This window comes from Bufo gargarizans, chromosome 4 (assembly GCF_014858855.1).
Source record: "Bufo gargarizans isolate SCDJY-AF-19 chromosome 4, ASM1485885v1, whole genome shotgun sequence".
Lineage (NCBI taxonomy): Eukaryota > Metazoa > Chordata > Amphibia > Anura > Bufonidae > Bufo > Bufo gargarizans.
In genome coordinates this window covers 531,371,971-531,388,401 of record NC_058083.1, presented here as the reverse complement: position 1 = coordinate 531,388,401, position 16,431 = coordinate 531,371,971, and the positions used below count along the sequence as shown (strand labels likewise).

The 16,431-nt window shown below is 42.1% G+C and overlaps 1 protein-coding gene across 1 annotated transcript; it reads left to right on the top strand.

The window, feature by feature from the left end:
- The first annotated feature begins 296 nt into the window (after positions 1–296).
- On the top strand, positions 297–16,092 carry LOC122934741 (oocyte zinc finger protein XlCOF6-like). Its single transcript, XM_044290417.1, has 6 exons — positions 297–346; positions 4,388–4,528; positions 4,605–4,728; positions 5,465–5,553; positions 8,427–8,484; positions 13,413–16,092. The coding sequence occupies exons 3-6, from the start codon at positions 4,644–4,646 to the stop codon at positions 15,470–15,472; spliced, it is 2,292 nt and encodes a 763-aa protein (XP_044146352.1). The 5' UTR covers positions 297–346; positions 4,388–4,528; positions 4,605–4,643; the 3' UTR covers positions 15,473–16,092.
- The last annotated feature ends 339 nt before the right edge of the window (positions 16,093–16,431 follow it).

Here is a 16,431-nt window from a genome sequence, read left to right as displayed (position 1 = left end):
GATGGAGCAGGACCCAGAGCCCCATTACCGAGCCTCCACCTCATTCCCTGATACATGAGCAGAAGATCCTAGAACTTACCACCAGGATCACTGAGCTGCTGAGCGGAGAGGTGAGCGCTGCTGGGAATGCTGGGACATTATATAATAACGCCAAGGGAGGGGTCTGGTAATGACTGTATCCTTGTGTTGTCAGGTTCCTATAAGGTGTCAGGATGTCGCTGTCTATTTCTCCATGGAGGAGTGGGAGTATTTAGAAGGACACAAGGATCTGTACAAGGACAGAGACCACATGGCTGCAAGGATATTAGACCTCACCGTAGAGATCATCTCCTTGATAACTGGAGAGGTGAGAGTTTCACATGATATGACTCAGGGAAATGACTGGAAAGGTGAAGGATTCTTAACCACTTCCAAACCAGCAATTGTTAAGTGAGCACTTGACCCTACAGGCGTTTCATAGAATTTATTACACTTGGTTATGAAAATGAAAAATTACATATTCTTTTTTTACAAGAAAATGGTGCCTTAGGCCCAAACTTTCTTTTTCACTAACGATAACAGGAAAATATCCCACCACAATTTTCTAGCCATTTTTTTGAATGCAGTAAAACTGCATTTGTGGTCATAAACTGTTATTTGGGGATATGCCAGGGCTCAGAAGGGAAGGAACGGCATCTGGATTTTTTAACATGGAATTTTCTGACATGGTTTTTAAGAGTGATGACTTTTATTTTTTTGTTGACTGAGCTGCGTGAGGGCTTATTTTTTGCGGGACAAGCTGTAGGTTTTATTGGCACTATTTTTGGGTACATTTGGCTTTTTGTTTGTTTTTTTATCTCATTTTTCTATATTTTTTCTTTTACACCATTCACTTGATTGGTTAGATCATGTTTTATTTTTATAGATCCGGACGTTACAGATGTAACGATACCAAATATGTCTATTTTTCTTAACGTTTTACACAATATGAACATGTTTAGAAAAATAAAATCCAGTTTTTGTGTTGCCATGTTCTTAGAGCCAAATTTTTTAATTTTTCTGGCTATGGTTTTGTGCAGGGGCTTTTTTTTTGCGGGATGAGGTGACGTTTTAATTGTTACCATTTTGGGGTGCATACAAATTTTTGATTGATTTGATATAAACATTTTTGTGAGGTGACTAAAAAAAGCAGTTTTGGTATAATTTATATTTGTTTGTTTTTTACGCCGTTCACTTGATGCGGTAGATCATGTGATATTTTTGCAGAGCCAGATGTTACGGATGTGGCAATACCAAATATTTCTATTTTTAATACATTTTTTTATACGTTTGACACAAGTATTTTTAGAGAAAAAATAATAATTTTTGTGTTGCAATTTTCTTAAAGACGTATTTTTTACATTTTTCTGGCTATGGTCTTCTGTGGGGGCTCATTTTTTGCAGGATGAGGTGATGTTCTTATTGCTACCATTTTAGGATACTTACGACTTTTTGATCGATTAACATTATCTTTTTTGAGAGGTGAGGTAACAAAAAAATCAGTTTTAGCATAATGTTTTTTTTTTATGGCGTTCACCTGATGGGCTACATCATGTGATATTTTTATAAAGCCGGTCGTTGCGGACGCAGTGATACCAAATATGTCTATTTTGTTTTATTTTATTCTTTACATTTTTTTTTAACATTTCTGACGTGTGAATTTTTTAAATTTATTTTACACTTTGTGTCCCCCATAGGGTCATACAAGACCTCTGGGGAACATTAAACTTCACTTTTTTTTTCCACTATTGATTTCTCCTGTAACTGGGGCTGACCTAGTAGCCCCGGTTATAGGGGGAATACATCCCCTAGAGAGGCTGTACAGCAGTATACTATACTGTACAGCCTCAGTGCAGGGCTGATCAAGGTCTGTGGAAGCGGCACATTGCTTCCTCAACTGTATACACAGCGCTCATTCAGCGGTCCCTGCCTTCTCTCTGGGGTGCCCTGATGTCACTGACAGCGGGCGCCCTGATGTCACCGATTAGTGTGCAGCTACTATCTCTAAATGGACCTTCCAAAACATCCATTCAGAGACCTACCCGACCGCCCAAGACGTTTATAGTCAATGGGCGGTCAGGAAGTGGTTAAAGAGGACCTGTCACCAAAAAATGAAATGCAATCTGAAAGTACCATCTTATAGAGCAGGAGAAGTCGAGCAGATTGATATATATTTTTTGTGGGAAAAGATTCTGTAAAATCTGTAATTTATACATTTATATTTTTGCTTCTTCCTCTTCCTGTGAATACCGATCGGTACAGGAGGGAGGGGGGACCAGTGATTGACAACTATCTCTTATGAACACTTATATACACAATGCTATCAATCACAGATATTACAAATTACTGGTTTTACAGAATTTTTTGCTCACAAAAATATATATCAATCTGCTCTGCTCCTCCTGCTTTATAACATGGTGATGTCAGATTGCATTGTACAGTCGTGCCCAAAAGTTTTGAGAATTACATAAATATTGGAAATTGGAAAAGTTGCTGCTTAAGTTTTTATAATAGCAATTTGCATATACTCCAGAATGTTATGAAGAGTGATCAGATGAATTGCATAGTCCTTCTTTGCCATGAAGATTAACTTAATCCCCCAAAAAACTTTCCACTGCATTTCATTGATGTCATTAAGGGACCTGCTGAGATCATTTCAGTAATCGTCTTGTTAACTCAGGTGAGAATGTTGACGAGCACAAGGCTGGAGATCATTATGTCAGGCTGATTGGGTTAAAATGGCAGACTTGACCTGTTAAAAGGAGGGTGATGCTTGAAATCATTGTTCTTCCATTGTTAACCATGGTGACCTGCAAAGAAACGCACGCAGCCATCATTGCGTTGCATAAAAATGGCTTCACAGGCAAGGATATTGTGGCTACTAAGATTGCACCTCAATCAACAATTTATAGGATCATCGAGAACTTCAATTTTCAATTTTTGTTAAGAAGGCTTCAGGGCGTTCAAGAAAGTCCAGCAAGCGCCAGGATCGTCTGCTAAAGAGGATTCAGCTGCGGGATCGGAGTGCCACCAGTGCAGAGCTTGCTCAGGAATGGCAGCAGGCAGGTGTGAGCGCATCTGCACGCCCATTGAGGCGAAGACTTTTGGAAGATGGCCTGGTGTCAAGAAGGGCAGCAAAGAAGCCTCTTCTCTCCCAAAAAAAACACCAGGGACAGATTGATCTTCTGCAGAAAATATGGTGAATGGACTGAGGCAAAGTCATATTCTCCGATGAAGCCTCTTTTCGATTGTTTGGGGCATCAGGAAAATGGCTTGTCCGGAGAAGAAAAGGTGAGCGCTACCATCAGTCCTGTGTCATGCCAACAGTAAAGCATCCTGAGACCATTCATGTGTGGGGTTGCTTCTCATCCAAGGGAGTGGGCTCACTCACAATTTTGCCCAAAAACACAGCCATGAATAAAGAATAGTACCAAAACACCCTCCAACAGCAACTTCTTTCAACAATCGAACAACAGTTTGGTGAAGAACAATGCATTTTCCAGCACGATAGAGCACCGTGCCATAAGGCAAAAGTGATAACTAAGTTGACATTTTGGGTCCATGGCCTGGAAACTCCCCAGATCTTAATCCCATTGAGAACTTGTGGTTAATCCTCAAGAGTCGGGTGGACAAACAAAAACCCACTAATTCTGACAAACTCCAAGAAGTAATTATGAAAGAATGGGTTGCTATCAGTCAGGAATTGGCCCAGAAGTTGATTGAGAGCATGCCCAGTCGAATTGCAGAGGTCCTACAAAAGAAGGGCCAACACTGCAAATACTGACTCTTTGCATAAATGTCATGTAATTGTCGATAAAAGCCTTTGAAACGTATGAAGTGCGTGTAATTATATTTCACTACATCACAGAAACAACTGAAACAAAGATCTAAAAGCAGTTTAGCAGCAAACTTTGTGAAAACTAATATTTGTGTCATTCTCAAAACTTTTGGCCATGACGGTATTTTTTGGTGACAGGTCGTCTTTAAGGTGGATTTAGACAGGACGATTCTGCAGCAGATGGTCGGCCGATCGGTCAATGAAGGAAACCGCTGCATGTAAATGCAGCAATCTCCTTCAATGTATGTAGACTATTGCGATCCCTCCTCCTTATACAGAATCATGGTTTCTGAGGAGCAGATCGCTGTTTAGACCACATGATCTGCTGTCCAGAAACTGTGATTGGGTGGTGTCTGCATGACCGACAGGAACATACGACGAACAAGCGCTTTGCTCTTTTATCGGGTGATCGGCGGACATTTACGTGGGCAGATTGTCTAGAACGACCATTCCCAATAATCTGGATGATTATTGGCTCGTGTAAATGCAGCTTTAAAATCTATGTAGTTATCAACGTTTCCCCATACACAGGATTACACAGTAGTGAAGACGTCATCAGGAGGATGGAGCAGGATCCAGAGCCCCATCACCGAGCCTCCACCTCATTCCCTGACACATGAGCAGCAGATCCTAGAACTTACCACCAGGATCACTGAGCTGCTGAGCGGAGAGGTGAGCGCTGCTGGAAATGCTGGGACATTATACAATAACGCCAAGGGAGGGGTCTGGTAATGTGTTGTGTTGTCAGGTTCCTAAAAGGTGTCAGGATGTAGCTGTTTATTTCTCCATGGAGGAATGGGAGTATTTAGAAGAACACAAGGATCTCTACAAGGACGTCATGATGGAGAATCACCAGTCCCTCATGTCACCAGGTAAGAGGAGATCTTTTGATTGTAGAGGAAAGAACAGTTTTGAGAGTTAGCGCTACAGAAGTTGATGTGGATTCACTGTACCACTGAACAGTTTGGGGCTACTCTTAAGGCAGTTATCTAAGTGGACCCCCTGCTTTTCATCCTTTAATCCATAACTGCAGGGGTACCATCAGGCTACTACCTCTTGAACAAGTCTCTGTTAAGTGGCTGCTGACCAACGAGGATTTGGAGAATCCAGTGGAGAGCACCAAAAAGATCTCGCTAAACGTTAGTCAGGAAACAAGCTGAGGTCAGGTCAAGGAGTTTGTGTGCAATCCAGTAAAGAGTCCAAAGGTCAGGGCGGACAGGAATTGGTAAAAATCCAGTTACAAAGGCAGAGGTCTGTACATTGGCAAACAAACAATAGTGGCGCACCTTCTCAGGAAAGTAGCAACTAGAATCTCTTGCTCAGGCACACAGGGATGCCAGCCATAGGCTGCACAGATTAGGACAAGCGTTTTAGTCTTTTAAAAGCTGGATGAATTACCTGCCCTACAAGCAGAAAAAGGCACTGCAAGATATGGCTGCAGACCGGTGTGGAGTGGATGGGACAGTGAGACGCCGACAGGCAGGAATTACTGGAGCAGGGAATCGAGTAAGCGCTCCAGCGGCCGTCAGCAGCCATAGACCACCAGTGTCACAGTTAGATTCACCCATCATATGATATCTGATATAAACAAATGTGTTTTACCTACAGATGGGACCAGTCAGAGAAATCCACCAGAAAAATGTCTTAGATACCAGGATTGTCCAGGAGAAAAGCAGAATGTCCCACTGGATTATCAGGTAGATGAAGTTGAGAGTCCTACAAATTATAGATTGAGGTTTCAATGCTTTCTAGTAACCTTCCCTAGTATCAGTGGAGTATACTGTGTGCTCTGTTTCATGATATTGCTGGTTATTATTATTAATAATAAAGCACCATTCATTCCATGGCTCTGTACATATGAAAAGGGGTACACGTACATAATACAGACAGTCACAATAAGCATGATCAAGACAAGTTACAAACTGGTAAGGAAGGAGAGTGGGCCCTGCCCACAAGGGCTTACAATCTACAAAGTATGGAGGAAATAAGTGGTGTCATAAAATATTGTATTAGTTAAAGGGGTTGTCAGAGCTGAACCTGGACATACCCTTATTTTCACCCCGGCAGCATCCCTGAGGCTAGCATCGGAGCATCTCATGCTCCGATGCGCTCCCTTGCCCTGCGCTAGATCGCGCAGGGCAAGGGCGCTTTTGTTTATCATAACACACTGCCGGGCTGAAACTTCCGCCCGGCAGTGTGTTCGGTGACGTCACCAGCTCTGATGGGCAGGCTTTAGCGCTGCCCTAGCTGTTTTACTGGCTAGGGCAGCGCTAAAGCCCGCCCATCAGTGCCGGTGCCTGGCAGCCCCATGGAGAGCCCCGGTCCGTCACCGGAACTCCTAAAAATGCCTTTTCCCTGCGCGATTTAGCACAGGGCAAAGGAGAGCATCGGAGCATGAACTGCACTGATGCTCAAGTCAGGGGGGCTGCCTGGGTGAAAATGTAGGAATGTCCGGGTTCAGCTCTAAACATGGACAGTTACTTTAATTAAGCAGTACAGCACATTTTACCAGAAAAATTGGAAGAAGAAATTAAAAAGTTATGAAACAAACAGGAAAAATGTTACTGGTACTTAAAAGGGTTGTCCCACGAAAAATGTTCTACAGTTTTCAAATCATCACCTGGATCTGAATACTTTTGTAATTGCATGTAGTTAAAAATTTTGCATAGCCACTGAGGTATTCAACAAAATGTATCCGTATAGCGCCACCCGCTGTTTTTTCTTTCTTATTTCTTTGACCTGCTCACTGAGAAGGCCGCACATGCTCAGTTCCATCCTTCAACTGCCTCCTGAGCTGTGATAGGGAGAGCTGAGACACGCCCCCTTAGCTGCAGCAGAAAAGACACTCCCCTTGAGCTGTCATTTTAATATAAATCTAGCAGAGCAATTAATGGGGAGATCTCTGGATCTATATGAGGTACAGGGCTGGTTCTAGGGAATAGCCCCTTTAAGGATAAAATTAGTCATGTCACTAAGGGGTTAAATATGCAATTGTGTCCCCTGATTTGTGTGCCAACAAGATTTACTTCAGGCACATATTTAAAATGTACAATAAAAAAAAGTGATAAGTGAATAAAAAAGCATTGTACTGCATCAATATTTTAGCTATTTAGCACATTGTACTGCCTTTTTATACCTTGCAGTTTAATATAATGCATTGTACTGCATCAATATACCAATTTAATTCAATCCATTTTGCTCTATTAATATAGCATTATAATTTGTCAATACCAGTGTGTAGTGTGTTCGTAGAAAGGGAGGGATGTTTCATTGTGCCATTGTTAATTGCCGAAAAACACTAGCAATTTTGCAGCCTTTTAAAATCCTGTGACTTTTTATTTATAGGCAGAGCCAGAACAAGGTATTTTGGTGCCCTAGGCAGAGTATATAAATTGTGGCCATCCCTGAATCAATTTAAAGGGACCTTTCCCTCTAATAATGAGATTAAAACATGTTTTAAAAGAAGCCATCACAGGCAAAACAAAAGCAAATCCACTGACTCAAGGAGCATGTCTTCACTGATTTCAGTTGTTCACTTTCCTTTTCTTCTCCATTTGGTCCAGACCATCATATGCAGAAACCTTTGGTCATAAGAAAACTCCAGTATTAATTTAGGCGTATTTCAGAATGATAAATGACCCCTTTATCCATTTTATCTAATAGATTAAACAAAGAGAAATGTCTGAGATATATGTACCAGGTATTGTCCCACTTATTTGATGATCTCTAAATGAACAAGGATTTGCTTGTAAATGTGTGTGCAAGACAGTTAGCATTGTCTGCATAGTCTTGGGATTCTGGTTTATTGTGACTCTAAGAACTGGCCGCTCTAGGGTTCATAATAATGACAGATGAATAAGATATACACAGTGAAAATTATGGGTTGCATAAGCTGGCTACATTCCATTAGGAAGCTCTTTGGTTAAAACAGTATAAAAGCTGGACCTTTTTCAGTTAAAAAGTCAGAGTTCTCCTATATGAGAAACGTCTCTCCGTAGGAAATGGTGTTTTCCCAATGGGGTCTCTGACTGCTTTCGCTGAAATTGGCTCCCCAGCTGATATGTATTGTTGTCAGATGATGCCAACTCAATTGGTGATGGAAGTCCCTTCATTCTGGATGTAGTAAGGAGGACTCTATATGAAGTGGTGTGTGTCGTCTCTCTTTAAAGAGTACCTGAACCTTTTTTAACAGGATTTTTGTTAACACCGTCAACCATGCGTACACCCATATCTATATATGTCAGTGTCACTCAGACATCATTTACTGTTGCTGTCATTGCATTAGAGCGTTTAAAGGGGGATGGGGAGGAGAGAGAAAAAAAAAATTGAAAACGAGGATGAGAAAAAAATGAGTCCTAAGAAACCTCAAAGTGTAAATTGGAGCACTTCTGATTTCGGTAGAATCGATTTGGACCCAAATTAAATTTTTGGGCTGAATTGTTTGAATTGATCCAGAAACAAATAATTGATTTTTAATTCATGATTTTTTTTTGTCTTCACCTGGATACAAGAAAAACTAGCAGTGTATGTTTTTTTTGTTTTGTTTTTCCTCATATCTTCAATCTTACAGGAGAGTTCTGGTGGAAAGACGAGTGGACTTGAAAATCCAGTAACAGTGTTCGTAAATGGTAAGAGCCTTTCATAAATCTTTTTTGACTGTAAATATCTGTAAATGGGACAACTGATAGGAAGTTCAGAGAAACCGCCTTCTCATCATTAATGTTTCAATAAATATTAATAATTAATTTACTGCTATCATATTCCATCATCTTCATTGACATCGGTGCAGTGTGACACAATATGGGCAGATACAATCATAAACTAATACTCTGGAGAGAAAATAGTGATTTATGAACCTGTGGTATGTGGACCCATGGAATACACTTGGCACCTGGAGAGGTAAAATACAGTGTGGGCTCAGCATACATGAGGAACCTGCATTCCCTGAATATAATTGGGCAGGCTAGATGGGCCAAATGGTTCTTATCTGCCGACACATTCTATGTTTCTATGGGGCCAGTATGGCACCAGCGAAGGTAGTATTTAGTATAGGTTCCTGTCCTAAAGAGATCGCCTTGTCGTTGGCAGACAGGCACAAATGATTTTATTCAAAATGTATTTACCAAGAATATTTTAATTTATAGCATAGCATTAGTATATTTTCTATAGTGAGTATGGCTGTAACGGTGGTTGCTAACCTCCGACGTTCCCCTACTCACCACTGTGGTCTCCGGCTTCGTGCTCAAGCACTGTCCTCCCTGGCCGCCTCTATCATTGTCTGTGTCTGTCTGCATTGCGGGGCAGGGAGCTGCAGTGATCAGCTGCCGGTGTCTTCCCCTTCACCGCCCCGGTCCTGTCCTTACAGACACCGTCCTTCCTGAAATCAGTTTCACAGCATGCCTTCCAGCCTGTTCCCTGTAGAACCTTGTTAAGAGCCGGCACGCGTCGCTTCCGATGATTTAAGGGTGACCTGTACAGGTGACCTGTACAACCAATCCCAGCCATCCTGCACCAATATATATATATATACAGTCAGCCCCCTTCCCTGGTGTCTGAGCTCCAAAGGTCCTGCAAAGTTTGCTGTTGTTTGTGCCTGTGTTCCTGCATTCATCACCCGTGTTTGGATTCTGGACTTAACTTCCTGTTTGATCCCTATCTGTCCCGTATTGTCTCTCCTGTTGCTGACCTTGATTGCTTGACCTGTACCTAAGGTGCCTGCTCTGACCCATTGCTTGTTCAACTTCACCTCTGCCTCATCCTTCGGTCCTGCACTGTTGCTCCTGGTTAAGATTCGACCTGTTGACTTTGACTGTACCTCTGGTACCCCCTGGTGAGTTTGGACCGCTGCTTTGTGTGCCAATCCTCCTCAAGAGGTAATGACCAGGTGTTCAATGAAGCTCAACTAGTGGTGTTCTTGGAGGGCATTTCTGACTGGATTAAGGATAAATGAGCTGGTTGCGATCATTCACCCACTCTGAATAACCTGATCACCTTGGCCACAAGATTTGATTTGCGATTCAAGGAATGTTCTAAGGAGCTCATATGCACCAGAATACCACCTTGCCTGGCTCCATCCTTCCAGAGTCCGATCATTCCTCTAGTGTCCACCCCATCTGAAGAGCGCCTCCGATTGTCTGACCAGGAACGTCAATGCCGCAAAACAGAAAACCTGTGCCTATAATGTGGAGGCAAGGCCCACTTTGTGATTGTCCACAGAAGCCGAAAAATTTCAGTGTCTAGGACCAGTGTACCTCTATCTTTTATAACGTACCATTAGTATATTTTCTATTGTGAGTATGGCACTGTTGTATTTGCTTTATTATATGTGATTACTACACCAATGCACAGGGTAGTGCACAACATTATCTAAGATACCCAGGCTACGGATGGATTCAAAACGAAAGACCCAGAGCCAGAATGTGTGTAGTAGCAGCATCAACTATCCGTGCATAAATAGTAGCAGTAGGCCACAGTTGTCCCTTCTGGCTTTGGAAAGGTGCAATATTATAGTTGAGGAGAAAGAGGATGAGATTGTGGATTGGATGGCTCACTTCTTCTCTCAGTCGCAGCAGGATGATGTGGAGGAGTCTTCAGAATCTGACAGCGTGCCATAGATCCAGGCGTCACAGCGCTCCTCCTTCTTGTCCTCCTTGCAGCCCCAAAGAAGTATTTCAGTTGGGTCCTCTCAGTCATCACTGCTGCTTCGTAGCGGGACACCTTCCTTTTTTCTAAGTAGTGGCAAGAAAACCTGAACTGCGCTCCACTGCAGATAGTCACGAGTGTCTCCCTGTTGACGATTTGTGTGAGAACCTTTACCATTTAGGCCCTGGAGCCCATCATGATATCTCACAGTCAGATAAATGCAGTAGGGAGGGTGAGGACTCTAATAACAATTATGTGCTACAGGACCTGGGAGCCAGATCAGGGTGCTGAGGAGGAGGCAACATCAGTTGAGAAGGGTGGTGGCGGAAGCAATAAAGAGCAGAGGCAACGTACCTCCCAATGAACAGCCATGGCCAAGTCTGCTTTGGGATCTGGTGATGCCGCTGGTGGTTTAGGCCCAAAATGTTGCAGAGCTAAGCCCAGCTTGGCTACCTATAGCTCTGTGCGAGCAACTCGCGTATGGTGCTTTGTCTCCACAATGCGGGCACACAAAACCAGAGCGGTGTGCAAGATCAGGTACCAGAGGTCTATTGCAGCACATGGGGCGGCATCACTGGATAGTTTGGGAAAATACAACTGTCTAGCATTCTCAATCAGAACAAGTCTTTCCTTCTTCTCCTGGTTCTCTTTGTCTTTTACGACCCACTGAGTCAATGTTTTTTTTGCAGAAGTGGAGATGCAACACCCCAGCAACATGGCCAGGTCCTTTTGACCACCTCCCACAATATAATGGGGCTGGCTCCCACAACAGGCACTTATTTTCCTCCTCCATGGATATGGTTCTGTCCCCAATTCTCTTAAGTGAACCCCTCGATATTCACAGTACCCCTGAAAGTGGGGATAGACTTTCCTGAGGGGAACACCGAGTCGCTACCTCTTGAGAAGGATTGGCACACAAGGCAGCTGGTCCAGGTGGACCAGGAGGTACTCGAGCAAAGATACCAGAGGTACAGGAGTCGTAACCAGGAGAAACAGTGCTGGACCGAAGGATAAGGCAGAGACGAAGTCAAACAGGCAATAGGTCAGGGCAGGTAGTACAGGTACAGGTCAGGCAATCCTTGTCCAGTAATATAAGTACGAGTCAGGAACAGAAGCATATCAGGAACCTTAGCAGGACACAAGGACCTTAACACTGGGGCATCTGGGAAGGGGGCTGAGCTACTTATATATGTGCAGGAGGGCTAGGATTGGTCAGCGAGGTCACATGACCTAACCCATAAAGCACAGGAAGTGACGCACGCTGGCCCTTAAGGAAGTGCTGCAGGGAACAAGCAGCAACCATACTGTGGCCAGGGCTGAGAGGAAACTGTGAAGCAGATTCCAGAACAATACCCACACAGACAGAGCCCAGGACTGCAGCAGTGAATGGGAAGCACAGGCAGCAGATCACCGCTGAACATGGTGCCCGGGACCGTGGCAGTAAGCAGGGGAACCAGCGGCGCTCAGGGAAAGACTTCAAATGGCCTTCGAGTCCTCTAAGTTTCGATGCGGAGAAAAAGAAAGACACAGATACAATTGGGGTCATTTGTCAAACTGATGTAAAGTAGAACTAGCTTAGTTGCCCATGGCAACCAGATTCCACCATTATTTTTTTTAAGGAGCTGTGAAAAATAAAAGTTGAAATCTGATTGGTTGCTATAGGCAACTAAGCCAGTTCTACTTTACACCAGTTTGATAAATCTCCCCCAAAGTATCTTTCTCTGGGGAACAATGCCCTGCATAATAATTTATTGTCAACAGACATAATTAGGTGGGATTAGATTCATCAAATCGGTGTAAATTACAGAGGGTACAGGAAACATTATACATATATGTCTATACTAAAGTTCACCTGGCCCCAATACTATACCAATATGAACTGGTTTTGTCCAGTTTGCAACAGCCTATGTACATACTGTAACTTACGAATTGGAGTAAATAGACTTGACCCGCAAGTTCAGTACCAAGGTGTTTTACAGTAAAAATTAATTCACAAAGTTATCACACAAAATGCCATGAGACTTCGCAAAGTACTAACTTAGACTCATCAGAGCCAATACATTCAAATACTATACGGAGCGTGAGCTCTGTACAGTATTATAACAAAGTTTTTTGCGAATCGACTTCGGATGAAGCATCCGAAGTCGATTCACTCATCCGTACTTATGAACTCTAAATGATCCTACAATAATGGAGACGAAGGGGGATGTGTGAGATGTATTGTAAATGCAGAACTAATTTTTATCATGAGTGATATTGTCACATACAGTGGGCATATACAAAGGTTATGTGAACATTGTACATGTTTATGTTTTTTGTCATGTTTTTAATTTTTTTCCACTGATATCTATCTATAACTGTTCTCTATTCATATTTGGACACATTGGACTGCATGATCTGGTTAGAAACACCTGTCTCTATCTCTACCAGGGATTATATCTTGGGAGCTTTGCAGACAAAGAACGCCTGAAAATTATGATGTTTTCTATGATCTTTCTTTCCTGTTGTATTTACTTACTGAAATTGTACATTATTATGTTTTATTACATCTCTTATATACTTTGTTTCCGGTCTTGCTAAAGGGGTTCACTAGGCTTTTGATATTGATGACCCATCCTCAGGATAGGTCATCAATATCAGATCGGAGGGGGTCAGACACCTGGCTCCCCCGCCGATCCAGCTGTATGAGCAGACAATGAGCACGTGCCATCTCACATCTCTCTTCCTGTTCACCGCTGCTGTCTATTGCACAGCCATCTCCTCATTCAGCTGATCGGTGGAGGTGCCAGGTATCGGACCCCCGACCATCCGATATTGATGACCTATTCTGAGGATAGGCCATTAATAGTAAAAGCCTGCACAACCCCTTTAAATTAGCAATGAAAAAATAAGATCACTTTGTTTCATTTTCTAGGTAAAGACGGGATGAGAGTATATCATAAGCATCTCCATTTATTTCCCTATCATGAAGTAAAAGATAACACCACACAAAATAATTCAAAAACTCCTAATGTACCCACAGTCCTTCACAACAGGGATCTATCCACTAATACTGCTGGTCACAAGAAACCTTCATTGAATCCATCACTGATTGGTAAAACAAGAACTAAACAGAAGTGTGGAAAAATATTTCCTTGTGAAAAAGATTTTAGCAAGAAATCTAATTTTTTTTTATATGAGAGAAATTGCAAAGACAAAATGTCATTTTCGTGCTCAGAATGTGGAAAATCTTTTACCATGAAATGTGTTCTAGTTGCACATCAGAGAATTCACACAGGGGATAAGCCATTTTTATGCCCAGAATGTGGGAAATGTTTTAGTCAGAAATTAAGTCTTGTTACACATCGGAGAACTCACACAGGGGTGAAGCCATTTATGTGTCCTAAATGTGGTAAGATTTTTAGGACGAAATCATTGCTTATACAACATATAAGAACCCACCCAGGGGAGAAGCCATTTTCTTGTTCAGAATGTGGGAAATGTTTTGATCAGAAATCATATCTTGTGAAACATTTAAGAATCCACACAGGAGAAAGGCCATTTTTATGTCTTGAATGTGGGAAGTGTTTTACTCTGAAAAAAGGTTTTGTTAGACACCAGAGAACTCACACAGGGGAGAAGCCATTTTCATGTCTTGAATGTGGGAAGTATTTTAGTCAGAAAGTAAGTCTTGTTAAACATCAGAGAACTCACACAGGGGAGAAGCCATTTCCATGTCTTGAATGTGGTAAGTGTTTCAGTTGGAAATCAGAACTTGAAATACATCAGAGAATTCACACAGGGGAGAAGCCATTTTCTTGTCTTGAATGTGGCAAGTGTTTCAGTCAGAAATCATGTCTTGTTAATCATCACAGAACTCACACAGGGGAGAAGCCATTTTCATGTCTTGAATGTGGGAAGTATTTTAGTCAGAAAGTAGGTCTTGTTAAGCATCAGAGAACACACACAGGGGAGAAACCATTTTCATGTCTTGAATGTGGAAAGTATTTTAGTAGGAAAGTAGGTCTTGTTAAACATCAGAGAACTCACACAGGGGAGAAACCATTTCCATGTCTTGAATGTGGTAAGTGTTTCAGTGTGAAATCACATCTTGAAATACATGAGAGAATTCACACAGGGGAGAAGCCATTTTCTTGTCTTGAATGTGGCAAGTGTTTTAGTCAAAAATCATATCTTGTTAATCATCACAGAACTCACACAGGGGAGAAGCCATTTTCATGTCTTGAATGTGGGAAGTATTTTAGTCAGAAAGTAGGTCTTGTTAAACATCAGAGAACTCACACAGGGGAGAAACCATTTTCATGTCTTGAATGTGGGAAGTATTTTAGTAGGAAAGTAGGTCTTGTTAAACATCAGAGAACTCACACAGGGGAGAGGCCATTTCCATGTCTTGAATGTGGTAAGTGTTTCAGTGTGAAATCACATCTTGAAATACATCAGAGAATTCACACAGGGGAGAAGCCATTTTCTTGTCTTGAATGTGGCAAGTGTTTCAGTCAGAAATCATGTCTTGTTAATCATCACAGAACTCACACAGGTGAGAAGCCATTTTCATGTCTTGAATGTGGGAAGTGTTTTAGTAAGAAAGAAGGTCTTGTTAAACATCAGCGTACTCACACAGGGGGGAAACCATTTTCATGTCTTGAATGTGGAAAGTGTTTTAAACAGAAAGCAGGTCTTGTTAAACATCAGAGTACTCACACAGGGGAGAAACCATTTTCATGTCTTGAATGTGGAAAGTGTTTTAAACAGAAAGCAGGTCTTATTAAACATCAGAAAGCTCACACAGGGGAGAAGCCATTTATTTGCCTTGAATGTGGGAAGTGTTTTGGTGTGAAATCAGTGCTTAAAATACATCTCAGAGTTCATACAGGGGAGAAGCCATTTTCATGTTCAGAATGTGGGAAATCTTTTAGCCAGAAATCTAGTCTTGTTAAGCACGAGAGAACTCACTCAGAGGAGAAGCCATTGTAATGTTCAGATTGTAGAACATATGACAGATGTTGAGGTTCATTGTGAAAACTTCTGCCCAATTATGCCTTTTGATGTATGACGAAAGGGTTGTCTGGTTTCCCATATTGATGACCTATCCCCACAACAGGTCATCAATATCAGATTTGCAAGCGCCTGACTCTCAACAACCCCGATAATCAGTAGAGACTGCAGCACTTGTACAAATGCTGTGGTTTCTTCACTGTTTACCTGATATGCCATCAGCACTGCAGGAGCCATACAGAGAAGTTACAGCTTCTCTGTTCCACTCACTTTAATGGAATTGAGACGTTGCCGTTACAGTGAGCGACAGCTGTAGTGTTGTCAGTTGTGCTTGTAAACAATGAAGGGACTGCAGTGCTAAGGGTTCCCTTAGTCGGGCCCCTGCTGAAGTAATCTTGATAGTATGCCAGATGTCTACTTTCAGAAAATATATGGTTATTCACAATGTTGAATGGAGTTTCCCTCTGTAATGATCATCCTGTTTTCTTCATATGCCATAATAATATAGTAGGAAAGATCTTTCCATATTGTTTCATTATATTTCTAGTTTTTATACATGATTTATGTGTTGTGGTCAGGTTTCTTACCTGAAAATAAAAAAAATTGATGTCTTTATAACCATGGTTGTGGAGTCGGAACTAACTCCAGCTGGTGCTTGCACCTGAGTCCCTGACCCCTGGACTATCCCAGCAGGTAGCAGCCTAGTTGCATCCCTGAAGCAAAGTCCAGATCCCTGCACAGAAGTTAAAGGTCAAATACTGGGGAAGCACTTAGATATTGCCCTTAGGGTTAGCCCTAATTCAAACTGATTGGTTGGCACATGTCCTAACTGCAAGAGGTATCTACCTGTTTGGATTCTCTGTCTACTGCTGCAGGGGCACTGCATCCTACTTTGCAGGCTGTATTAACAGCAAGTCTCGGTCCCAGATTGTCTCCAT

Excerpts from the sequence above, each read along its gene's own strand:
- LOC122934741 (XM_044290417.1), top strand. The coding sequence starts at position 4,644 with ATGGAGGAATGGGAGTATTTAGAAGAACACAAGGATCTCTACAAGGAC. Across the intron at positions 4,729-5,464 it reads CCAGTCCCTCATGTCACCAG|ATGGGACCAGTCAGAGAAAT; the intron begins GTAAGAGGAGAT and ends TTTTACCTACAG. Across the intron at positions 8,485-13,412 it reads AGTAACAGTGTTCGTAAATG|GTAAAGACGGGATGAGAGTA; the intron begins GTAAGAGCCTTT and ends TTCATTTTCTAG.